Below are 26,237 nucleotides of genomic sequence, written 5' to 3' on the forward strand. Positions count from 1 at the left end.
TCTCTAGCGACCCCTACAGGCGACTGAGCGTCATTGACTTCATCAACATGTGCCAGTTCTGTCCGCAGGACGTGGAAAGTGTTCGGCTGGTTGCATAACATGCACAGGAATCCGTGACATGATCACGTAGCGATGTTGACAGCTCTGGGATCTGTTATCAATGATTAACTAAGGAAGGCTGAGGTCCAAAGGCCTTGAAGACTCATACTTTCCACTGAGAAGCTGCACAAAAAAGCCCTCGTCTGATGTGTCCAGTGTACAGTAGGTTGACCTTTTGATCTATGAATTGCTTGAATCCTCCGTCAGTGGGTTTGCAGACTTCTCTAAGACCGTACTGTTATCGGGTGAGTCTCGATCCTTTCCTTGGTGGGCATCCTTTGGTCAGTTATTGCTGCAGAAGCTATTAATGGTAACCTCTTTATGTATGATCCTGGCGGGGGTCGGGGAAGGGGGGAGCCTGGGTTCTGTTCCAGGTCGTGCAGAGCACCAAGCTTTTGTTTATGTTTTATCTATGTTTTGATAACTTAAGTCATTGTTCTGTATTAGATGTTTGTTAAATCACATTCGTAACAGTGAAGCTGCTGGATATGTTTAAGACTTTGCATTTGCATATTCACAAAAAATTTAGGTGACTGATAGAAGAACAGAAATTTCTAATAATAACTCCCAACTCATTTGTTTTTATTTTACTTTTGGGTATGTGCCTTGTTGTAAAATATTTCATAGCTTATTTTTGAGAATATTTTGGGTGTTTAGTACTGATACTGTAATTTGAGTTGCATTCAGGAGTGGCTGAATCTGCCACCTTAATTTTTATCTGTTGCGTTGTATCTGTTATCTTATGTTATCTGTGGTTAAATACGTATAGAAACTCATCTTTAACTGAGGTTCATACGATAAAGGCTAGTCTGATTCCAGAAAGTCAAAGTTCAAAGTCAAAATTCATTCTCACATTGACTAAACAGGGGTTACGCAAGCATGCACAGAATTATAGTCTGTGACGTCTTTGAAAGCCACAGCCTTACTATTTTCATCATTCATATTTGGGTTTAAGTTTTGAAGAACTTACATTAGAGGTCTGTAAGAGTAGAAAAGAATTTGATGGTGAGTTTATGTCCAGGGCTGAGTTGAAGCTCAAAGCTCCCAGGGTCTGTGTTACTCGTGGTAAAATGGCAGTTTCTGTCACTGGATTTTTCAGACGTTACACACAAACATGATTTTAACAACCAACCAGAAAACAACACAGTGTGCAGGTTGTTGTTTGTTACTCTGTGCCGACGGGATTATCTCAGATTACTATTGGAATCATTATTTCACCTAATTACATATGCAGTATATATGTAGAATTGATACTATGCAATGTAGGTCCATAGTTCCAAGTAAATTGTAGCAATTCATTTATGCTAAGTTAACCACTGTGACGGATCCATCTATTTTTAAAGAGATGGTGTTTTTCAAAATGTCAAATGTATTTGTAAGTTGAATTTTTGGGTTATTGAAGTGTGAAAAGATTATACTTTTGGTCTGTATGAAAAGTATCAACATATTGTAAAATATAACTATATAAATGGATAACATGTCTAATTAATCTATTTCAGTCAAATTAAGCATGTTTCAGTAATTTGTGTTACTGTCTTAGTTACAGTTGAATTTTTTTCATGTTTAATAAAGTGTCTGTTGTGCCCACTGCCTAGGCTGATGATGGGTGGATGGGTGGATGGATGGATGGGTGGATGGATGGATGGGTGGAATCTCTTTGATCTAAATGTGTCCCCAGTTTTGCTCCACGGTCCTTCTACACTCTGCCAGTATCACACTTCATGCTAATGTTCTCTGTTACTTTTCTAGCAGAAGGATGAAAGCCAGAGCCCCTCCTCCACCAGGCCCCCCCCAGCCTGCCCCCCGCAAAATTTTCTCCACCGCCCGTAACGTCGTACCGGACGGGGGCGGACAGGGTGGAGACAAGAAGGAGAACATGGCTTATCCCATGGTGGACTTTCGCATCAGCCTCCCTGGAGGATTCCAGACTGATGGGACGACGGACGGCAGGTAAATGTTCGACATGGGTGACTCTAGGGGCGCACGGAATAACATCGCGATATAACCGTGATTATATGGCACATGTGCAGTAATCACCAGGGCGTAAACATTTATATGGACGATGGCTTTTTGGTACTATATGGATGTTTATTTACGCCCACAATTTGTTAAGCTTAGTAGTACAACTAAAATATTAATGAGAGGAGTATTGTGATGCCCAAAGGTTAGTCATCTGTATAAATTCAGCATATCCTTATGTTTAATGAATTCGGTTAGTGGAGCACGCTAAACATGCTACTGTTTTAGTAAATCATAGAAGCAATAAGCACTGATGTGGCGGTGAAGAAAGGGACAGATCAGCAGCCCACAATATCTTTTGAAAGTGGAGATTGTGGATAAACAAGGTCAAAAGACTTTTGTGGTGTGGTGGTGCTTTTTACAGTTTAAAATCTGACACATTTATTAAACATAAAGATACGCTGAATCCATACAGATTACTAACAAATGTTTACGGCCGTCATCTGAAGCCCTGTTGCTCATATCGCGATGTGATATCCTGCAGATCTAGGTTTTATTTTTCCTCTATGTTTCTGAGCACAGCTGAGTTTCACAGATGTTGACCTGTACGGTCACTATCTGTGACCTGGAGCACAGCTTCAGCTGTCGAGGTTCCATTGCTCTCAGTGGATCTGAAAAGACGTCTGAAGAGCGACGGCAGTAGATGCTGTTTCCATTGCACCCCCGCCAATGTCCAGATTACGTTCACATTAGTGGTGTGTTCGCTGACAGCTGGATATATGGCAGGGTGACTGCAGAGCGTACCATTAATATCACGATAATGACTGATTACACAGCTGCTGGTGTTTGCTCTTTATAAAACAGTGACATGTGCTGGGTGAAGGGTCTGCTGGTAGACCTTATAGCTATCAGAAGCTGTCCACATTCCCCCCGATTTACGAAACACATCTAGACACGTGGATGCGATAAGAAAAAGATACAGATAAACACATAACAATTCGATAAGCCTCAGTTCAGCAATGACCCCATAAGATCTCATCATGAAAAAGATATTACAGTAAAGTGATGCAGTAATAGTGATGAGGGAATAGGTTTGTGGCTGGCTTTTTGCTGATGTCCTTCTAAATTCGAGCCGCCAGAAAGCTCAGTGATAACCTTCTGTTCTTGACCAGACTGTCGCTTTGAGCTGTGTAACCTTTTCAGTAGTTCATATGCAGAAATACGAGTACATTTCGCACATAATTGGCCTGAAAAAAGGCATTATTAAAACAGCAGTGAGTTTATTCCTTTATGCAGAATGTAGGGGGAGCTGTGCCGTTTCCAGCTGTATAAAAAATAAATCAAGCTATAGATCTTCTCAAACTATAGATCTTCTCAAATTTTCTACTCATGCTCTGGCTACATTTTAACGGTGGTTATAGTGTGTGGAAACTGTTTGGTCTAGTTAGGAATTAGCTGAACAGTCTGAAAGTTGCTCATAGTCTGTAAACAGAAATGCATTTAAATTTGTGTTTCTAAGGAAAAAAAATCACCTTTTAAGAATTACCATGGGGAATCCAGTAAAGAAGATTTTTCTGCTTTTCTGTGGGTTTCCCTCATGGGAACCTGGTCAGAATTTCCTGTCCTTGTCAGATTTCCTTTGCGTTTAGATTGTTTTCTCTGATTAGACTCCGAAGGCCTTGGAGCCTGTCGTCAGCTGCTGATTTTACATGTTGACGCTGCAATCAGCTCGTTAAAAATCCTTTTGACGGCCTTCTTTGTTTAACTCAATGGATGACAGATGTAAACAAAACAGTCAGGCTGTAAGTCTATTTAAACTTCAACATTTGTATTTCTCTGTCGTCATGAGAACCCCTGCATCTCACCCGTGGAGAAGGCTTAATCCTTTCCGTGTATCCGAGGGGGGGGGGGGGGGACTGGAAGCAGATTCTGACAGCCCTGTAGGTCCCCAATTACAACTGTATCACTACATCACGCCTCACTCCTGGTCGCCCTGAAGACAGAGAGTGCATTTCTGCAGTTGCACTCTCTTGTAATCTCTGTGAGGCATTTCGGGAAACAGCTCCACCATTAAATCCCCTGGATTTTTGTGGATCATTTTCCAAAGTATAACTCTCGATAATTTCAAATTATTGTGATAAAAATATAAACCTGAAGGTGCTGGCCTGGATTTGAAGGAGAACCTGTTTCTGTCAGCAAGAGATGTGCAGCAATCAGACATGCATTTTCCAGAAGGACAGTAACCCTGAGCTCAGGGCCAGCACGAGAACAGTGTGTCCTAAACACTCTCAGAAGACCTTAACATTCCTCCCCAACTAACAAGCTTTGGTACAGAGGACAAAAATTCAGAAAGATAAATGTGTGAAGCTGTATCACAAATGCGGTGGATCTGAGCGGGGGGAATCCTTCCCTTTGGAAGATAAGTGAGTACTTTCTGAAGGCAATATAAAATAATAAAATGATACATACAAATGCTGAATGCATGGCTTTAACCCTGGCGCTGAATCCTGCCCCTCTCAACGTTCTCCGTTTCTGCTTAGCTACACTGTTTCTCCTAGACACCATGCTTGAGTAAGTGGTTACACCATGGTGGCTGTGTGTAACCTTTTCCCCAAGGATCTCTGCCCGGAAGGTCATGGGTTCGAATCCCTTGGCCAGTAGAGTGATCCCAGTACCCTTATATCATCTTATGGCCCTTGAGCAAGGCCCTTAAACCCAACTTCTGCAGGGAGGCTGGATGCTGACTGGCCCTGTGCTCTAAGCCACAAAACCTCCTCTCACCGCTGTCTGTCATGGAGCATGAGATCCATGAATTTGCTGCTGAATTTGCCCCAGGTGATGAATAAATAGCTATTCTATATATTAGCTATATGTGTGTCCCATTGTCTCTCTCAGATGCAGAGGGTGATAAGGAACCAGAGTTTGAGAAAAAGCCACGGGACTCGGAAACATCTACTGCAGGGATTAGTACCGTCTCGTGTCGGTCTTTGTGTTTTACAGTGGTTTATGAAATACTAACTGGAATGCTAACAGTTTTTGATGCATCATTTCATTTTCTGGGGTTACGAGAATGTGGCAGTAGGGTTACATCGTTGGGTGTTTCCCCACATGGGCGTAGACACTAGGGGCGATTTACAGACTCCACCCCGTGCTTATAGGTGGCGGTAGGAGACTGCAGAAACACACACAAACTCGGGGAGATCATGTAAGCTTCACACACAGAGCCTAGCCGAGGAGGCCAGGGTGCCGTCGCCACGCCAGCAGGCCCCAGCAGGTGCAGATGAGATGCCTTTTCCGTGAATAATACTGAGGAAAATCCAAGCTTCTTTACAAACACCTATAAATATCAAGCAGTCCACCAGGGGGTATTTCAACATACCAGCTGTTGCCTGGTGACTTGGGCACCATTCTGTAGGATGAATCTTTTGCAGGCTTCCTGGGCCCTTGTGTCGAATCTTCTGATTTCGGTTTGGCTTTGCTCTGATAAGTTCGGCCTCCTTAGGTTTCCTCCCGGACCGACGCTCGTCATTCGCCATTACTTCACTGGCTGTGTGTTCCTCAAATGCATCCATAGTTTATTGTAACTGAAACCTCGTGCCCATCAGTGGAAAATGCACAGCTTCGCACATAGCACCGTGACGTTTGTTCTGCAAGTGTGGTCCTCCCAGATTACCGGCTACGTCATTTTTCCCCGCTCTATGTCTTACAGACCGTTGCAGATTTCATTGCCCCAAGATTAACACGCTTTGATTTTTCCAGAGGTGCAGCGTGTCACTGAGGTCAAACTGTTAGAATTTGGCTGTCATTTAGGATGTCCCACAGGATTATGTAACTGGGTAATCCGAGCGCTCTTCTGTGTTGGTTCGTCAGTCGCGGTAATTACAGGTCTTCCCATTGGAGCCGCTTCAGTAACCCTATACCCCCCCCCCCAACCACCCCCAGTCCCCGGCTCTCCGTCGCTAATGAGTGCTTGCCCTCCCACTTTCTCCCCAGCAAAGCACTTATGGACCTGCTGGTGGACCTGTGCGGCCGGTACCACCTGAACCCGGTCCACCACACCCTGGAGCTGCTGTCCCCCGCGGGTCAGCCTGTTCCCTTCAAGCCCAATGCACTGCTCGGCATGCTGGATGTGCGCTACGTCCTCATCAAAGAGAAGGTTCCGGAAGGCAGAGTGATCCGGAAGCCCCTGCCCCGAGTGCCGGAGGTGAGTTCTGGTCCCTGGAAGCAGCTGGCGCTCGATGACGGCGGCTTTCTGGTGACTCCGAAACCAGACTTTGGCTTTTCACATCTGCATCAGTTCGAGTCTCTCTGCAGATTTAAGATACATAGGCATTGAATTAGTGTCTATTAAAAATAAGCTGTAGATTATATTAGAGGTTTGTATTTTGTTGTTGAAGAACATGGGAAATTCTGCAAATTTTGTTTTAATTTTACATTTTGATACCTTAATTCAGGCTCGATAGCTGTTGTGGATGCAACATTAATTAATCTGTCCACATTAATCAGCTTCTGCATTGACTCGTGACACAACTGTCAAGTTACTTTCGGAATGATTTAACCTTTAGGAGCAATTTAGCGATTCAGTGACCAGCTGCGTCTTTTTAGAAAGAGCAACCGGAGACTGTTACTACCCCCCGTCGTTCAACAATCCAGAGATGGTGATCACTATCTCACCTTGTGATCCAGTTTTTTTAATTTTATGTGTAGTAAGTAGTACTGCTGTGTTGCGGAATATTCCGGAACAATGAGGCTGAGGGCTCTCTGCCACTGTGTTTCATTGCCTCGGTGCTGCTGCTGTGTGCATTACAGGCCTCTGTTTGTCTGCTCGGACGTCTCTTTTGTCCGGTCTTATCGTCCATGCCTCTGAGATTTAAGCTCGTTAAGTTTGCCCTGTGCGGCGCCCCTCTGGTCACATGTAGACGGCTGCTGACCAGCCCTTTCTGATCTTTAACGCTGTGGGTGATGCGGCAGGGAGTGTCACCGACGAGCAAAGGCTCCCATGTTATGGTAGGTTTGTGTGGCACCTGGAGCCTGCAGCGTGAGAGCTGTCTCTCCTTCTCTGTCTCTCCTTCTCTGTCTCTCCTTCTCTGTCTCTCCTTCTCTGTCTCTCCCCCTCTCTGTCTCTCCTTCTCTGTCTCTCCCTCTACCTCTCTGTCTCTCCCTCTCTGTCTCTCCCTCTCTGTCTCTCCCTCTCTGTCTCTCCTTCTCTGTCTCTCCCTCTCTGTCTCTCCTTCTCTGTCTCTCCCCCTCTCTGTCTCTATTTCTCTGTCTCTCCCTCTCTGTCTCTCCCTCTCTGTCTCTCCCTCTCTCCCTTTCTGTCTCCTTCTCTTCCTTTCTGTCTCTCCCTCTTTACCTCTCTCCTCTATCTTTTTCGCTCTCTCTCCCTCTCTCTCTATCTCTTCCCTTCTCTCTCTCTCTCTCTCTCTCTCTCTCTCTCTCTGCCTCCCCCCACCAGGTTGTGGCCCGCTTCTCCGTTGCCATGGTGTGAATTTTTCATGACACCGTTACCTTTAGTTACCATGCATTATTTCTGCCTCGTTCCCAGAGCTGATTTCCTTTCCCAGGTGCTCTCTGACCTGGCTGTGCTCCACTGCCGTATCATGCACAGCCTTCAAACAGAGTTCAGCCTTTCTCGTTACTGGATACATTTGCTTCAGAAGCCTTTTGTTGCTTTCCTTTCTGAATAGGAGTGATTTTTTTTTGCACATTTGTTAATTCATAATTTTGATTGGTCAGAGTGAAATGGAAAATTGCAGTTCTCAAATCTGAAGTGGAAGACGTTTGACAAGAGCACTCATCACGGATACACTCTGAGCTCGGTGTGCAGAGTGCTTGCAGTCACACGGGCGTGTTTGAGTGTTACGCTCCGTGTAACTGAACGCCCTGCCCCACGGTCACCTGAGCAGGCCAGCTGATCAGCCAGTAATGGCCGAAGGAAAAGGTTTAATCCAGAAAAAATTATCGCCAAAGTTTTGTTGTCGATTTGCATTTTCATTTCATTTTCATTTGTTGATTTGTGCATTTCATTTTCATTTGTTGATTTGTGCATTTTCATTTCATTTTCATTTGTTGATTTGTGCATTTTCGTTTCATCTTGTGTATGGGTGAAGGTGAATGAGAACTGAATCAGACTCACTGTTTCTTTTGTTAGAAAACTGTACGTCTAGTGGTCAACTTCCATAAGAACCAGAAGGCAGTGCTGCGGGTCAGTCCTCAGGTGCCACTCGGCAGCCTGGTGCCGGTCATCTGTGAAAAGTGTGACTTCGACCCCGACCATGTCATCCTGCTGAAGGATAACATCAGCAACCACGAGATGGACCTGGACAAGTCTCTGGCCGAGCTGGGCATCAGGGAGCTCTATGTGCTTGACCAGAAGCTGGGTAAATGCTCATTGTACTATTGTTCTACTGTTTCATGATCTAGTCTCTGCCGACTGCTCCGTTTGTTTGGGGGCGGCCAAGAGACACGTCTCTTTGGGAGGGGCGTGTGCCGGTGTTCCCCCCGCCATCTTTATGCAGGGCTCTGTTGGGGATTGAAAGGTGGAGAGCGATACCTTTCACCGGGTTAGCGTTAGCGCAGCCAACCATTCTTAATTACCAGTCGAAATACACGCAGATTGTGTTTTTGATCTATGCTGATTGGTCCTGGTGTCGGCTATCGCGGGCGTACTAAGGCGTAAGAAGGTTTTCGTTTTCATTCACACATTATAGTCAGACTTCAGTGTTTGGAGTCTCCTGTCAGATTGCACTCTTTTGTTCACTCCTGCCTTTTTTAAGGACCCTGAGCTGTAGCTGGATGTAAAATGCATGACAGTTAGCGAAGGGACCTTACCACTGACACAGAGGTGATTCTGCACGATGATTCTGCAACACGCTGAAGCTCTACCAAACCTATGTGATTGTTTCCAGTTCTTCCGTCCAAAATGTCTTCAGCACCTGTCCTGAACTACTCAGGTACCGTTGTGTAATGCTGCTTGATTGATTGCTTTGGCCTTTTCTGTGTTCCTCACTCGGTGCCCCCCCTCCCCCACACACTCCCAGCTTATTGATTTGCCCGTTTATAACAGTACTATAATTTACCTGTTTTACATCTTTCCCTCGTGATGCATTTCTTATTATATAACGGTTTAAACTGGCTTAGTTCATTTAATATACCTTGTTTACGCTGCACATAGTAGACATATGGCCTCTAGGTTGTTTCCGTTTTCAGATTGGTTTTGTTTGAGTGCTTTTAAATGAAGTAACTTTAACCTCACCTGGTCCAGTAAATAATGCCAGTTTTTTTGGTAATGCTATACAGATTTTTAATGTATTCAAAGCAAACAGCATTTCAGTAGTATTAAATACCATCCCTAAGAAGCCTTGGCATATGACTTTTTTTTTTATTTTCGATTTTTGTTTGCCTCTTTAAATCCACCCTACTGTCACCCTCAGTAGTAACGTAGTCATTGCCTTTGCAAAGGATTAACTTCTTGCTCTGTTTGGCGTGTAAGGAAAAACAATGCTTTGGTGCCATCTTCTGGTGGTATTTGGTACTGCCGGTGTTTTGTGAATGAGCAGCTAAAACCTTCGCTGGCACCTCACATTACATGCATGTGTGCTGTGTATCCCTTCCCTCCTATGTAACTCGCAGCCGTTTGCATGGTGTTGGCTGAACCGAGCAGCAGGTCGTCTCCCTCGTCTCTAACCGTTGGGCTTCTTGCAGGATCGATCCGCTCCGACAATCTCAGTGACGACAGCGAGGAGAAGAAAGGCCTCCTGGGGTTCCTCAAATTCAAACGGCGGAAATCAAAGGTAGGAGGCGCTATTGATGATCTGTATTTCACAATGACCTCTGATCGCGATCTATCAATGATGAGTGCACCTCAACATGTGTTGTCAGAAGCAGCACTTAAAACAATGAAATAATTGTGCAGAATCAACTAGGGATCAAAAGCCTTGAGGGACTTAATGTGACATTACTCTGCCGACCCTGGGATTCAAACCGCCAACCTACTGGTCACAGGCACAGTGTCCTAGCCCACTGAGCCACACACCACCCTGAGTTACAGATGCTGTAGAGTTTCCCATGTGACAGTAGAATCTCCTACTTTTTTTAATAGATCACTAATGAAACCATAACATGGGTAATAGGCTCATATTGATCTGAGGTGAATCGCTCGATCCCCTAAAAGCCTCATTCGTCTTTCCCGCTGATCCGCTGACGGCGGCTCTGCCTCGCCCCGGCCCCTCAGGTCCAGCCGTATTCATCTCCCTGCCCCGACGGCGGCTCCGAGCAGCTCTTTGAGGCATCGTCTTTAATCTCACTAGCGGGTTTGTGGGCTGGCATGGAAAGCTATTGTGCCCTCGAGATTTTTGCCGAGGGCCTTTTTCTGCAGATTTAGTGGATGCTCCGTTGATTTGGTGTGGCTCTCTTTTATAGCAAGCTGCGTTCAGTAGAGGTTTAGGCCACAAGAGATTAATTAATGGACGCCTGTGTTTTGTTGTGCTCTCATTGGCGGGATCCTTCAGTTGTCTGGCGCATGCCTGCCTTTCCCCTGGACAGATTACTGCCGGTATCCCTGTGGAAAACCGGCTCCTTCAAAGCCCACAACTTCAGCCTGTTCTTTTTTTAATATAGAACTTGACTATTGTACTTGTTTCCTATCTTGCAAAGCCTTATTTTGCAGTCTTCACTCCAGTTTTCTTGGGGGTGGTATAGAGCAGTGTTTCCAAACCCAGTCTTCAGGGAACCCCGGACAGTCCACGATTTTGGTCCCTCCCAGCTCCCAGCCAATCAGGAACACCCAATACCTGCTACAGGTCCCCTTTGAGCTGAGAGGAAGCAAAAACATGGACAGTCTGGGGTTCCCCGAGGACTGGGTTGGGAAACACTGGTATAGAGCGATAAAAAGTGGAAGAGTTCAATCAAATGAAGCATATCCCCGGTATCACTATAACTTCCATTGATCACAATTTGAAACGTTATGGAAGTCTCCAGTGTCTGAGCTGTTTCTGTTCATCACTCATATTTTATCTATTTCGCTAATATGGCATCTGATGTTTGGGCTTGTTTTCAATAAAAAATTTTCTTTTCCCTTTTCCAACTTGCGAAATTCTGGCACGTGAAAGCAGCGATCTGTCAGAAATAAAAAAAATTACTATAAGTATGTAATATATTATAGAGGTGTAACGGTAGACAAAAATCACGGTTCGGTACGTACCTTGGTTTTGAAGTCACGGTTTGGTACGTTTTCGGTACAGCGGGGGTAGAAGAAACAAAACATAAATTGCTTCTATTTTCTTTATTAAACAGTGGTTTACTGAACACAGTACATAAAGTCTCTGTCGATACTGCTGCAACTTCCTAATAAAAACCTAAGATTTGCTTAAAAGTAAATCAAAATAAGTATTCTCTCATGTAAATTAAAATAAAATAAATATTAAGGCTGCATATTTAGAAAATTAACTGTATCTGATCTGTACTGTATTCACATTAACAGCTTCCAGCTTCACACTAAGACATACCCGCACATGCATAGTCATCCGCCCCTTTCTGAGTGTTGCTCGGGAAACACACCGACACATAAAGGTTCCACATTTGCTGCATTTGTTCGGTACATATGCGTACCAAACCAAAAGACCCGTGACGAACATTTTCGGTACAAATATACAGTATGTACCGTTACACTCTTAATATATAATATATATATATATATTTTTTAATGAAATAAAAAAAGGCGATCAGGGTGTAGTGCTGGGACAGATGAGGCATTTAACAATGTGGATGATCTGATTATGTCATGCTGTCAATCATGTCCTTACTGATATGCTTACTGACAGCTAATGATAATCCCGCCCACTTTAGAGCATGAAGCCTGATTGGTCCCTGCACTCCTGCCCAGGGCACGGTGCTGAGCATGAGGCATGGCCAAACTTTGACATAGTTGACCCTGCTTCTGCACCTCACAGCTGTGGTTGTACGCGATTATGGAGGCTCGGTACAACCAGAACCTTCCCCAAAGCCGTGACAGGACACAGCATTTTCTGATCTGTTTGCTGTGGCCCACAAACCATCTTAGTCAGTCTTCAGTTTAATCATGACTGCTCACATCATCAAGAGACCTGCTGTCCTGAGATGAGGTGTTTTAGGGCTGGAAAGAATAGTGTACATGAATCCTTATTTTAACATTACGGAATAAATCCTGGAACCAGAAGAGCTTGAAAAAGTTCCGATTTTGCTTGCAGATCATTATTTCCAGGTACTCCAGATTCCCCCCACAGTCCAAAAACATACTGTGTGCCCTGCGATGGGTTGGCGCCCCACCCCATCCACACACACACACACACACACACACACAAAATTTGGTCCCTGAAGACTGAGGCGAGAATCAGTGAGCTGTAATAAACACAGAGTGTAATCCTTGCAGGTCTTGCGTCTGCTAACCATCTTGTAAATTACCTGCACCCCCAGAGCAGAGTACAGCATCACAGTGTTTAAGCTGAAGTGTCAGGAAGGGGGTTTGATTAGTGCTTGTGGCCCATCAGTGTCCTGACGTCTGTGACACGTGGATCAGAGTGAAAAATGACTCAAGGTTCAGACAGTGTAGCCTGCTTTTGCTCTGGTGCAAATGTGTGCGTCACCTGCCTAAACAGAAGCTGAATCAGCAGATGTTTTGAGTCAACTAACTGAGGGGTAATAGGTGAATGTTTTAGCCAGAGGAGGAAAGAACGTGGCGGTAGAAGAACTTAATTTCTGGCGTTTCTGTATATCAGTGAGAAGTGCTTTGAATCCAGAGAATGTCCGTCATTCTGTTGAGTGGCATGTCGGCTGAATTTAGATTGCGGTCAACTTTTAAATGATACCCCTGTCCTTCTACACTTGCTCTGAAATCACTTTATTGGACATGGCAATTTATGGATGTTTCCTCGTCCTCTTCTTAAAAGCTTTAATCGACCCGCTGGGATTCGTTTGGGATACAAAGAGCCCGGGGTTGTGGTAATGGACTTAGTGGGTTGAAACCTAAGAGGATTGAAACCGCAGTTAAATGTGCTTTGTCATGTGTAAAATAGATTCACGTTATTTGTGTTTTGTTATTACAGGAGAGATAAGCAGAGGACAGAGGACTGTGTCCCCCCCCCCCCCCCCCCCCCCCAGTGCTCTTACCTACTCAGACAGGCTACTGGAAAGAGATCAGGGCTGGTTTATATCTGCTTTTCCCCTGAAATCGAGACGCTCCCCCAGGGGTGCTGACTCAGCTGAGTAATTATTGTGTATGAGTAGCTACACAGAAAAGGATGCTTTCCAATATTGTATTTTGAGAAGAGAGATGTGAGTTTGAAATTTAAATTTTAAAAACTCTTCTTTTGTTGGGAACACGATTCCTTCCGGGGAGGATTAAAATCAAGTTTAATTGGCAGTAGGGAGACAAAAATGAGGACGGTAGAGTTGCAGTTTGAGAGCCGTGCTTCATTTTTGCATAAACACGGCTCCTATGAGCAATTTCGTGCGTATTTACATGTGCGCTGAGCTTAGCGTTTGAGTGTTTCTGTGTCAGGGAAGCATCTGTTAATTCACACACTATCTGACATTTAAGGTCTGTGCCTGGTTAGGGTTAGGGCCTGTGCCTGGTTAGGGTTAGTGTCTGTGCCTGGTTATGGTTAGGGTTAGGGTCTGTGCCTGGTTATGGTTAGGGTGTGTGCCTGGTTAGGGTTAGGGTTAGTGTCTGTACCTGGTTAGGGTTAGTGTCTGTGCCTGGTTAGGGTCTGTGCCTGGTTAGGGTTAGGGTCTGTGCCTGGTTAGGGTTAGGGTTAGGATCTGTGCCTGGTTATGGTTAGGGTCTGTGCCTGGTTAGGGTTAGTGTCTGTGCCTGATTAGGGTCTGTGCCTGCTTTGACCTGTCATTATCTCAGTCCACTTGCCTTGTGTTCTGATCAGTTGCCATAGTGATGCAGGCCTTTTTCTGATACGCAGATCTGTCTGCGTTTACGTTTCTTCATCGTTTTTGGCATCTCAGTTGCATATTGTGTCTTTGCCAGTAAGTTTACTTTTTGTAAACGCGGCTTTCGACCTCGGTTCCTGTTACCTTGCAGTACTGCAGTATGCTGCGCCGCTAGTGTATGGGGGCAGTTCCCCTCTTGGAGTTCCCCTCTGCTCTCCTCCTTGGCAGGGACTCTCATCTCTAACCACCTTCTGTTTGTTTCCAGAATGTCAGCCCTGCTCCGGCCCCTCCCTGCGTGGAGGTACGCCCCAACACGCTCGGCCAGTCTCAGTCCGTCATGAACGTCTCCCGGACGTCCCCGAAGACCGAGGTGAAGAAGAGGCGGGCCCCCCCGCCGCCCCAGGCCACGCCTACCCCATCCACACTGCAGTGCTTAGTGGAAACCTATGAGGTGATTACTGCCTTTTGTGTGACTCAGCAGTGCAAACAGCTAAAACCAAGTACACATTAAGTGTGAGTTCTTTCATAAGTGTATGAATTTCATATTTCATAAGTCTAAGTCGCTATATAAATGATCTATAGATGATTTTTCACAGTAATTATACATGTGCTTCCTCTGATTTGGTCTTCTGCCACCCGGAGGACAAACTCTGCAGTGTACCTAACTGGGGCTCCTGTCCAGCAGCTCCTTCCCTTCTACCAGGGTTAAAGGGGCAGTGCGTGCACTGTGTCGTGCAGGTTGTTTCAGGTCAGAGCTTTACGGAGAAGGGACGTCTCTGTAGGCATTCTCATGAGTTTTGCCCCCTAGTAACGCAGATGGAAAGGGACCATCATCTCAGAACCCACTTAGCGAGAGAGGGTCACAGCGTTTAATTAAGGGACAGTTCTAATGACATGGCCGCCATGGTCTGCTGTGATGAAATAATGATCAAGTCGCAAAACAGGTTGTTTAACTGCTGTCAGCATCATGCATTGTTCCCACGTGGAGCCTGTCCTTTCTGTAAGCGCATGGGGAGGGTACTGTTATCTTACTAACCATGAAATGATCTTGTTTATGCTGTGAGACACCATATTTTATAGACTTTGAAGTGCCACCAACCGTTTGTCCTTTGCTTGGTGCTTGAGGGACAGAGAGAGGGACAGAGAGAGAGAGAGAGACAGAGAGAGAGAGAGAGACAGAGAGAGGGACAGAGAGAGAGAGAGAGAGACAGAGAGAGGGCAGATACTCTGTCCGCTTTCTGGAAGGAAGCGAAGTGATTTGCCAGAGCTGCTAAGGATAAGGAGAAGAAAGTAATCAGCCTTATTACCGGCTTCATGACTGTAGCTGAAAGGTTGCTGGATATAAATCTTGTTCATGTAACTGATCTGACTTTTTAAGCTTTTTTTAATTTGGGCTTTTATTTTTTAAATTCTCTGAGTCCGCAGTAGGTTGCACATTCTGTGCGCAGCCTCCCATTACTTTGGGGAAACACGTATTTTAACTGTCTAGAGATTAGTCTCTCTTCATATTCATATGTTATATTTTCTTGTTTCCGAAGACAATGTTTGGCGAGGGCGTGATCCCTGGATATCCGTGGAAGGTGAGGGCTTTTCTCCTGGCCAGTGCAAACTCCAAAAATCCAAACATCATGCCCTCCAGTTATTAAATCCCCCACCCCCATCCATCAGTCAGAAAATATGCACAGGATGCATTGCAGGCCTATTTTTAGTCTGGGGTCACATGTAGGCTTTGCGTGTGCCTCGTTAGTGTAGTCCTATTTCATTCTTCCCCGGGGGAGTTTACAGAAAGCAGTACATTAAGGGGATTACACTGCTTCGGGCAGCGAGTATGCGTTCGGAGAAGCTGCTTCGTTTAACCCATGCGTCGCTTTCCAGAAACTTTGCTCTGATTGGCTGCCTGACGGACCCGGTTTGGTCCGGGCGTGGAGATGCTGAGCTGTGCTCCTTCGGATCAGGGTGTAATTTAGCCGTGTTGCTGCGCAGGACCATCATACTGTACATCAGCATATACCTACCCTGTGAACGTGTGCCGCCGTCTGACTGACTGATGTCAGGCTGTGTTTGAGAGAGACAAGACATTTCAAATATTTCATACAAATATAAAACAAACAAAACAGGAGATGAAGCTTAAGGAAAGAGAGAGAACTGCATTGTGTGCTGCTTATTGGTTACTGGGAAACAGAAAGTCATTGCTAAATTTGGAAGAGAAGGCAGTTTGGGCACAAACTGTACTAACATAACCGAAAACAGGTCTATCTAACGTTTCTTTTGCGCTCTAGAAATGTATACTGGGGTCTTCATTAATTTAGTAGTAGTACTAATAATAATAGTACTAACCTTAACAGTTTCCTCGGGCTTAGCCTTTTTAAATGTGCTGTTCCGGCTTGAAGAATAATGAATGAAGTTGGTTTACCTGATAATTTATAATAAAAAATGTCTGTAGCTGTTCTCTCAGTTCAGTTAAATATATGCAAGGCCAGTTACTACTTTTCTTATCATGCACGTGATCTTTGTGTTCGTAGGCTTTACCAGTCCCTTGCCGTAGTTTTCTGAAGCACTCAGACAGGAACAGTGGGCAAGATACAGTCACTTAGCATTTTCCTGCTGTCTTCGTCACAAGTAACCACTTAATCCCATCATATGTTTCTCGGTTGATGCGTGTCACTGTACTGTGGGGAAGCCCACACCTCCCCGCTGTCCTTCTGCTGTGAGCGGGGAACAGGACATGCCGTGCTTTGGCCGCTGGGCTCCTGTGGGGGGGGTGCTTTTTTTTCCACACTGGAGAAGTGTGGATTTAAGCCCAGAGATGGGACACAGTGTTCCCCTTAGCGAGGGTCTCTGCCTGTTCCTGCGATGGATGGATAGATGGATGGAGGATGGATGGATGGATGGATGGAATGAGTGCCTTGGATCTATTACTAAGTATTTAGAGAGGGACAGTTGAATTGCAGCCCAGTATCTTGCTTAAGAGTACTGAAACAGGACTCATCTCCATGAGGCCTCACACTGCTTCAAATCTAAGTAATGAATTCTCTGAGTACTGAGTACATAGAAGCTGATGGTGGTTTGAGTAGCATGCATTGGTTTGTTCCCTGCATGTTTCTGACTGCCTGTGTGTTATTGCAGCCCATCCATCCCTATTGAATGCAATAACCTCAGCTCCTGCGGCCATTGAGAATGTGCCGGAACTTCCGGAGGCATGGCGTCATCCTGTCTTGGGAAAAACAGGGCCGCCACGCATCTGTACTGGGCAGTGGGGGTGGGGGGCGCAGAGAGGGGGGGGGGGGGGGTCACATGTCTGTGATAAAAAAATGCAGAAACACCTGAACAAATAACTCGACGAGAATGTTTATCCGTTCCTTCAAAGAAAGTAACTCAAAACACTACCTCAGCTGTGCTGTATGACGAAGTGAGAATGTTTGAGTTTCAGTCGTTGTATTTTGCAAGATTAAAGGCCTGAAGAGCCTTTTTCATGCTTCTCCATGCTTGCATCGGATAAAAGAACCAAATGTTTATGTATTTTCCCACATGGCTAAAATATTTTTGTATAGCGGACATGCTGGTGCCAGATTACAGATGGCGTGATGTTAGCGAAGATATTATTGATGTTAATCGCATGATCTCCAGGTTACGTTATATCCCTCAGGAAGCCGTTACTAGTGTATAAAATGTGGGGTCTCAAAGCATAAACAGGATCATTTCATTGTTAGTGAGATAAGCTCAGTTCATCCGTCCATTTCCTGTAGCTGCTTGTCCATTCAGCTCTGTGGGGCAGGGCGGGGCACATCCTGGATGGTAACAGGTAGGAAGCTCATACCTTCATTCCTACGGCAGGTAGATGAACATGTGGGGGCTAATCAGAGATCACGGGTCCTAGGACTTTCCGCTTCCGTCCCTTTAATGGTGTATTTCATCTTAGTTGCAACTAGCTAACGTGGCTGTTGATGTGGATTGATAAATCAGCCATCGGACCTGGATGGGCAATCTTCTCAGGCAATTCCTCCCCAAGAATATGCAGAGGTTGAGCTGCAGGGCCTCTTGACAGTAAGGTTGCACCTGAATACAAATGCAGTATTAAGAAATGCACAAAACCAAAACAGAGTCAGGGTGGATCAAAAGGGAGCGGGTGAGGCACACGCTGGGGCATGGAATGCAAATGAAGGAACTAACACAAGAAAGGGAAGCACTTATAAGCAGGGCTAACGAGGGATCAAACAAGGGGCAGCTGGAGCGAATCACACAAGGGCAGGAACGAGAGGTAGGACAAATGATTAGCAGGCGTGGCTCATTAAGGCCACAGTAGGATCAGCTTCTGAGTAGCTTTCATGGAGGGGGAGGGGCTGTCAGTGTCACGTGCAGATTTCTGTCAAACCGCTATACAAACCCAAACCTCTAAACCTGTACGTCACTCATCGTTTTTAGCTGTATGTGTTAATTCCTTCCATTTAAAAAGCCAAAATATTGAAGGACACAGACGTTTACCTTGTATTGCTGTTATTTAATTATTGTTGCACAGTATTAATTCATGTTTCCCTGGCAAAATGCAATAACAGTAACATCAACAAACGCAAATGCCACATCATTGGAATTTAAGATTATTCCCTTCAACTGAAGGGTATTTTTCTATATATCTTTTCTATGAATAGTTTCTATTTCCAATGCAAAACAGAAAATTTCAATTTATAAAAGTTTTTCTAAGTTGCTGATTATTCAATGTTCACCAGTTACGGGCCAGATCAACCACAGTCAAACATCAGGAACTTTCTCAGCCTATAACTGTACGTTTCACTAAGCTCTGACTTTTACTGCAAAGTGATTTCAGTATCAACCTTAAAGTCAAACCTCTCAAACCAGCTGGGTTTGTTTCACGTCTCTTTCGGTCATATATCGTTTAAATGCACTTAGTAGCACTTAATTTTACTAGACGGCCTATTCTTGATGTGTTAAGTGATTTTGAGGTTTTACTGGTTCACAACTGGTTTTTATCTGGATTCTGTGGGGTCCCACATCCTTGGACAGTGTTATTTTCTGAGGTCACACCTTGGCCAGTAACTGCTTTCTGCTGGAGTGAGTCTGCAAAGATTAAAGAAAGAATTTTAACCAAATGCAGAGTGACATTAAATATGAGAACAGTCTTTCCTAGATCCAGTGACACTGTTTGCTGGAGACCCTGTGGATTAACCACGTTTTCCTCAGGACTGGACACTAGAGTGTGTAAAGCCAGAACACTGGTATGTTGGACCATCTGTGTAAATGTCACGGGCCCTTGTATGTCTGTTATATTCTGTCCCCTGTCTTGTAAGCCTGTCCCGTATTTTAATATCTGTTTGCGCATTTTGTCCACTGAGCTGAATTCAGCAACAACCTGAGTTCAGTCACTGCAGGAATGCGCATCATTTCATCTGAAATCGGCACCGTGCCTGTGTGTGGTCTGAACACTCAGTCACTGTTCCCGTAAGCGCTCCCATTGTGCGGCTGCCGGGCCACACTGCACAGGCTGGTAATTAAATAACTTGGACTTTGGTTTGAGGCTGATTAAAAATCCAGCCGAAAGCCAAGATTCCTTTGGGATTTGGGAAATTAAAAAGCCCAGTGTTTAATTAATGATAGTTGGACAGTGAAAGCTCGTTCCGATTGGCCGGGGGCCGCGGGAGGGGCGGGGCGACAGGAAGCTCGTGCGGCCTGCCCTCTCAAAGGAAGCATCAAGCCAGAAAAATTATTCGCAAATACTGTTATTTCCACGCATAATAGCGAGGGAGAACAAACAGAGTGTGCTTTGTGTGTTGCATTTGTTAAAATTTGCTTTTGAAAGGGCTCTAATTTTGATTTTTTTTTTCCTAATTACGTAAGACCTTTGATTAACTAACCTTTAAAAAGGATTTATTATTATTCAGTTTTTCACCAAGGTTAATTATTTTATTTTAACTTTAAGTCTGTTTTATTACATTTTATTAACGACCCGAACGTCTGAAGCAGGCACACCAGTGTAGGGATGTATTATATATTTTAGGATATATTTTAACCAAACACAAATCCAGTTGTTAAAATGTTTATTGGGACCTCTTATTGTTTGTTTGATCAGATTTTGTAAAGAAGTGATATGCACACTTGTATGGGTCCCGCATACCTTGTTATGATACTCGGATTTCCAGATGGACGCAGATCTGTTGTTTAGGGTGTCAGGGCAGGGATGGGGGGGCAACTGTAATATAGAGGCTGGCTCACATTTGTGATTTGAATATCTAAGTGTTGTACCTTTTTTTAATGAAGGATTTCCCCCTTTTATGCAGCCTGTTCTGGAAACAGTTTCTGGAGCTGCGCCAACACCTTTCCACACGTCATCCTGTCTCCTGTTTGCTCTTTAAAGCAGTCTGACCTGTCAGATACTCTTCGTCTGTAATCCTGACTGAGAGAAGCCGTATGAAAGTGATGAAATGTCCTCTTTCTTACAGAGACAGCTTGCAGTTTGACATTTCTTTCACCGACTTCAGCTATTCTCTTCACATCAAATCCAAATCCACATGTAGTTTAAACCCAGACAAACACTTTGTTACATAAAAACTGATATGCAAGCAATCACATTCAGGAATATAAACTTCAACTTCACTATACAAGCAGGTCTAAATCACGTAGGGTGGGGGTGGGAGGCGGGCCAGATGCCACAGATCATCATGTCCGGCCCAGTTCCCGTATTCCAGTGAAAACCAACAAAGCCACATCCTCTGCCCCTTCATTCTTACTGGGCATGATGACACAAACCACACTTTCCTGAGAAGCATGGGAGCAGCAAAACCACATTAAAATGAGTCTGTTTTCTGTACACTGTGTCTCTGTCGATGTTTCCAGCAGCCTGCTTAAACCTGCAAGTTTGATTGAGCCTGTAAACGATGTCACTCTATGAAACGTGATGTCATACTCCAAGAACATACCCTGTTAGCTTTTCAGGTCAAGTAAGAATGAATGTACAATGTGCAGCTTTTTTTAAGTTGTACTTATTTATCAGACGTTAAGTTGCTCGATTATATAGACTGAAGCTTTCATACTTTTATGCGTTTGCTTTTATAGGAGGTTGGTTTCGCTTGTCTAATGGCTACCAGATTGCTGCAAGTGCAAAGACAGGGATGATTGCCGGTTTTTGACAGTGTAATCCTAGGAAGGTCTCCATGCAGTTTGGTATTGCTGGTCTGTTTCTTGTCTGTCCGTGTTACATGAGGATATTAATATGAAATTGGTCCAGCCTTTTTTGCTGTAATATCTTGTCCTTTTCTGGGAAGGCTTTTCTATTAGATGTTGGCAGAGGTGGCAATTTCAGGTCCAGAAAGTAAAAATCCAGATCAAGATTTTTTTTCAACCAACCAGTTGAGTACTCTGTGACTATGACTCTTTATGCTCAACTGGTTGGTTGAAAGTAAATCATGGTCTCGATTTTTACTGTACTTTCTGGACCTGAAATTGCCACCTCTGGATGTTGGAACACTGCTGGTGGGATTTGCTGCCATTCAGGTTGGGTATTGATGTTGGGTGATCAGCTCCCTTTCTGTGAGCTTGCGTGGCTGCCATCTCGCAGCTGAACTTGCTCCTAGATGCTTCCACATCAGTCATTTCACTTGCGGTTGACCAGGGCAGCTCTAGCAAGACAGAAATTTGGGGAACTGACTTGTTGGCAAGATGGCATCCTATGAAGATGCCAAGTGAAAGTCACTAATCTCTTCTGTACAACTACCCATACAGTTACTAATGTTGCATGAGATTGCATGACTGTGTGCTTAATTATATACCTGTTTCAGCAATGGCTGTGACTTAATTTGGCAATTCCACTGATTAATTGGGGTTTCTACATACTTCTGGCCAAATGCTTCATAACATCCTGCTGCAGAGTCTAACCCTTAAGGTGACTCTCTAATTATGGGGACTTCGCTCTTTGTGCAGCTGTATTACAGTCACAACATGCCAAGCCAATGTAATAATTTCTGGTGCTCGGTTGCTTTGGGTTATAGGCTATGAGGTTAAGTGGAAATTGGATTCTGGGCTTTTGTAAAGGAGTCTGGAGATGTACACTTAGAACTGCAGGAAAGAGGAAGAGGGGAGAGTGGTCACAGGGTCACTACCGCAAGGGGTTTCTAATTTCCTAATGGCAGGTGCAGTGGTGCATAGAAGCATGGCTTGCTGTGTTGGTACAGGGTACTTGTATGTAGCAGATACGTTTTCATGATTATCATTACTTGTGACTGTTAATCTGAGTTTTAAGGTGTTAGAGGCCGTACATATTTCAGCTCTGGTATCTGTGCAGCTTTGTTTATACAGCTGGCAATATCAAAAGCACAGAAAAATGCTTTCTCTTTTGATTTTGTGTTTTGCGATTTTTTTATATATTTTTTGAAAGTTCTAGAAGAGGGAACATTTAAGAAACTGATGGTTATGCTCAGAAAATGCAGGTAATGGTTTCTGTACCTTTAAAAAAAATGCATGGACACTGTATCCCAGTATTGAGACTGCTGGGCCGACAGACCTGGGTTTCCTGAGGTGTTTAACTAAAGCCTGGCTCACACACACACACACACACACACACACACACACATACACACACGCATACACACGCACACACACACGCACTGACACACATGCACATGCGCGCGTGCAGTAACTCTCAGCAAACACTCCCTCTGAGCCACTCCTGCTGCATGCCTGAATATTTCTGGACCTGCTCAGGCAAGTCGGGCCTAGAAGTTTGAGAAGAAGAAGAAGAGAAGGTCAACAAGCTGGTCATTATGGAGCGAAGGCAGGAATGCAGCTCCCAGCTTGAGCAGCTCTGGGATGCATACAGGCTGGCAGAGAGGGGGCCTGGCAGAGAGAGGGCCTGGCAGAGAGAGGGCCTGGCAGAGCGGGCCAGGCAGAGGAGGCCTGGCAGAGCGGGCCGGGCAGAGGAGGCCTGGCACAGAGGGCCTGTTAGAGGGGGCACTTGAGCAAGACCTTTAACCCCCAGTTCTCTCCCTCTCTATTTCTCTCTCTCTCTCTGTGTCTCTCTCTCTCTCACAGGTGCACTCCAGCTCCCCGAACAGCAGCCAACAGAAAAAGAGGAAGGCCCCGGCGCCCCCCCCGACCCCGGGCCCCCAGGCTGAGGACTCCACCAGCCACAGCATCCTGTGCAGCAGCAGTGGGGGCGACGGCAGCACTGGAAGCAGCACCAGCATCGGTAGCAGCCTGGGGGCAGCAGATTTGGCCCCCTGTGGCCAGGAGGAGGAGCCTGATGTGGTGCTCGATGCCACACCTGAGGCGACAGAGCCAGGCCTTATCGAGAGGCCGGAGGAGCCAGAGAACATCCGGCACAGCGCCACAAGTAAGCGATTATGTCACCTGCAGCCAATGAGATGCCCTGTTTTTTGTGTCACAGAATCTTTACAGCCAATGAGATGCCCCGCTTTTGTTTTCCTTTCCTTCTCATGTGTGAGCATAACCTGTCTGTCCTAAGCAGGCCTGCCTTCATAAAGCGGCACTGTGCCCTGCCAATCCTGAAGGAGATGCTGTTATTTCCAAATAAGCTTCACATGAGCTGAACAAAAAGCTGATTTTTAATGTCTGAGAGAGACGTCTCAGATGGACGTTAGCTGGGAGCGCAGCTAATGTTTTAGTACTGAATATACTGGTATTGCTGTTTTTTCTGGTAAATAGTATCAGTTACATGAAGTTGTATGTTTAGCTTTAATGACATGTCATCTTATCTTAACATGTTTTTAACACTTAAAGTGTCGTTTATTCCACGTGAATCACCTAGTGTAACAGAAGAGTCATCACCTTCCATTTTCAATGGACCCCCTCCATCTTAGCCTCCTTATCTCTGTTAATCGAGAAGCTGGACCCCCCAGTCTCTAACCTTCAGCCCCCCCCCCCCCCCCCCACTGACACCACCCTAGGTGCTGAGCGGCAGGTGCTTCTGAAACCCCGACGAATCCCCACGAGGGAGCCGCCCACCCTAACAATCCCCCCTCCCCCACCTGACACGCCCCCTCCCGTACAGCAGGACTCCCATGATGCTCAGCTGGAGGCGGCCCCCCAGTGTAGGTCCCGCAGAGCCGCACAGAGCCTCCTGCAGCTGCTTCCTCTGCTAACCTGCCTCTTTCCTCTCCTCCTTCCCTTTTCTGACTCTTCAGTGATTTCAATCCACCATCCTATAGAATGTCCTATAGAAGGTTCCGGGTTCTTCTCGCTCTGTGTTTGTGTCTCCTTGTTATTCCTTTTCTGTCATCATGTGACTAATCTTGACTCATGGTTTCAGCTGACAGGGAGTTTTAGCGATAATATCTATAAATATAAAATACAAAATGTCTGTCAGTGTTAAAAATGTAAATTTAAACTATGGGAAAGTATCAAAATAAATGCAGGCATTACATGAGGGTAAACTGAAGGGATTTCAGTGGATCATCCGACTTGCTGATGTTTGATGGAGAGCGACGACATGGGGGAGAGCAGCTGGACTGTGATGTCTGCATGCTGGTTACATGTAACATGCAAATGAGCAACTCTGCCTTCAGCTGGCTGCTGATGTCAAAAGTGTGAGCATGCAGTTTGATAAGGTAAAACCCTTATCACACCTAAAGGTTCACTTGAACAAAGTAGACTTCAAAATATGGGCAGTGTTTGCAGAAAACGTGTTCTTTGTGGTGGCAAGTAGACCGACACAACGTTTGGAAGATTTTCTTAGCTATCTCGGAATAAGACGGGCAGGTGACCTGAGTCACAGTAACGTAAATGGGCTTTAATGAAACCCACAAGGGCTGGACCATCGTATCTGGGCACTCACTCTCCTTTGACACAAAGCCAGCTTGTTTTACATGACACAGTGCATAACGGGTGTATACAGTATGTTTTGGGCATATTCAGTGTGTTATAGGTATAGATAATGTGTTACAGGTATATGCAGTTCATTACGGGTGTGTACAGTACGTTATGGGCATATTCAGTGTGTTATGGGTATAGATAATGTATTCTAGGTATATGCAGTTCGTTACGGGTGTATATGGTGTATTATGCAGGTATACAGTGCGTTACAGGTCTATACAGTGTGTAATAGCTCTATACAGTACATTATGGGCCTATACAGTGCATTACAGTTGCATGCAATGCATTACGGGCATACAGAATGCGTTGCGGGTATACATAGTGTGTTACAGGTATTTACAGTGCATTAGGGCATATAAAGTGCCTTATGGGTGTACACAGTGTGTTATGGACGTATGCAGCGCATTACAGGTGTATACAGTATGTTACGGGCATATATAGCACATTACAGGTATGTATAGTGTGCTACAGGTATATACAGTGAGTTTGGGTGTATACAGTGCATTAGGGGTCTGTACAATTCATTATGGTTGCATGCAGTGTGTTACAGGTCTATACAGTGCGATATGGGTACATACAGTGTTCTTCAAGTATATACAGTGCGATACGAGCGTATTCAGTGCATTTTGGGTCTATACGGTGTGTTACAGGTGTATACAGTGCACTATGGGTCTATACAACGCATTACGGACAGGTCTGTACAGTGTATTGTGGGTCTATACAGTGCATTTTGGGTGTATGCAGTGCATTACAGGTATATACAGTGTATTACAGACATATACAGTACTTATACTCACTATGTCAGATGGTCTCATGGTCAGATATTCATCCTTCATCTTGTTCTCACCAAGCGGAGTGGATATATTTATGATCTCATAGGAAGCCTACTGACCTTCTTTCCCACAGTGAAGGGTCCTGGTGGTTTGTTGAAGGCTTTGGGTTGAAATGATCTTTCTAAATGTCACTTACTGAATTTGGCTTGACGTGAGTGTTGCCCTAGATTTTGGCTCGCCTCATTTTGAACGCTCTTTTCCATTTCTGGACTGAATCCGTTTCATGTCTTCCTCATCTTGACAGCTTACTGTTGTCCCCCCATGTCTCTCCGTGGCATCCGTCACTGAACGCCGACAGCCCCAGCCTGCCCTACTCTCCTCCTGCCTTTCCATCACCCTCTGCTCCACCTATCTGCTAGACCTCTGCTCTTCTCCGCAGCACCTGAACCGCACCCCCTTCCTCCTCGCCCACTCTCTGATGCCCTCTTCACTTTATACACCCTCATCTATTAACTGAGAACTGAATTCTGTATTCCTTGTCTTTTTAAGCAGTCGAAGGGCTTTTGTACATGATTTGCGTTTTGTGTTCTGCTCTGTCTGTGGTAATTTTCAGCCACCAAGGCAGATCTTAGCTTGCCATTACATGGGCGG

The 26,237-nt window shown here is 45.0% G+C and overlaps 1 protein-coding gene across 5 annotated transcripts in view; it reads left to right on the forward strand.

Moving 5' to 3' along the window:
* The window catches only part of cobl (cordon-bleu WH2 repeat protein), a 58,255-nt gene that overhangs the window by 18,247 nt on the left and 13,771 nt on the right, over positions 1 to 26,237 (forward strand). For 2 of the 5 annotated variants that reach the window (XM_023806237.2, XM_023806239.2), the window contains 8 exons: positions 1,849 to 2,049; positions 6,052 to 6,262; positions 8,210 to 8,438; positions 8,967 to 9,011; positions 9,763 to 9,851; positions 14,243 to 14,428; positions 23,014 to 23,314; positions 23,889 to 24,032. In XM_023806237.2, the coding sequence (XP_023662005.2) occupies positions 1,849 to 2,049; positions 6,052 to 6,262; positions 8,210 to 8,438; positions 8,967 to 9,011; positions 9,763 to 9,851; positions 14,243 to 14,428; positions 23,014 to 23,314; positions 23,889 to 24,032 (1,406 nt within the window). Of the gene's footprint in view, positions 1 to 191; positions 345 to 1,848; positions 2,050 to 6,051; positions 6,263 to 8,209; positions 8,439 to 8,966; positions 9,012 to 9,762; positions 9,852 to 14,242; positions 14,429 to 23,013; positions 23,315 to 23,888; positions 24,033 to 26,237 lie in introns of those variants that run through there. The other 3 variants (XM_023806240.2, XM_023806238.2, XM_023806241.2) reach the window with 3 other exon arrangements.

Source organism: Paramormyrops kingsleyae, chromosome 9 (genome assembly GCF_048594095.1).
Source record: "Paramormyrops kingsleyae isolate MSU_618 chromosome 9, PKINGS_0.4, whole genome shotgun sequence".
NCBI classification, from domain to species: Eukaryota; Metazoa; Chordata; class Actinopteri; order Osteoglossiformes; family Mormyridae; genus Paramormyrops; species Paramormyrops kingsleyae.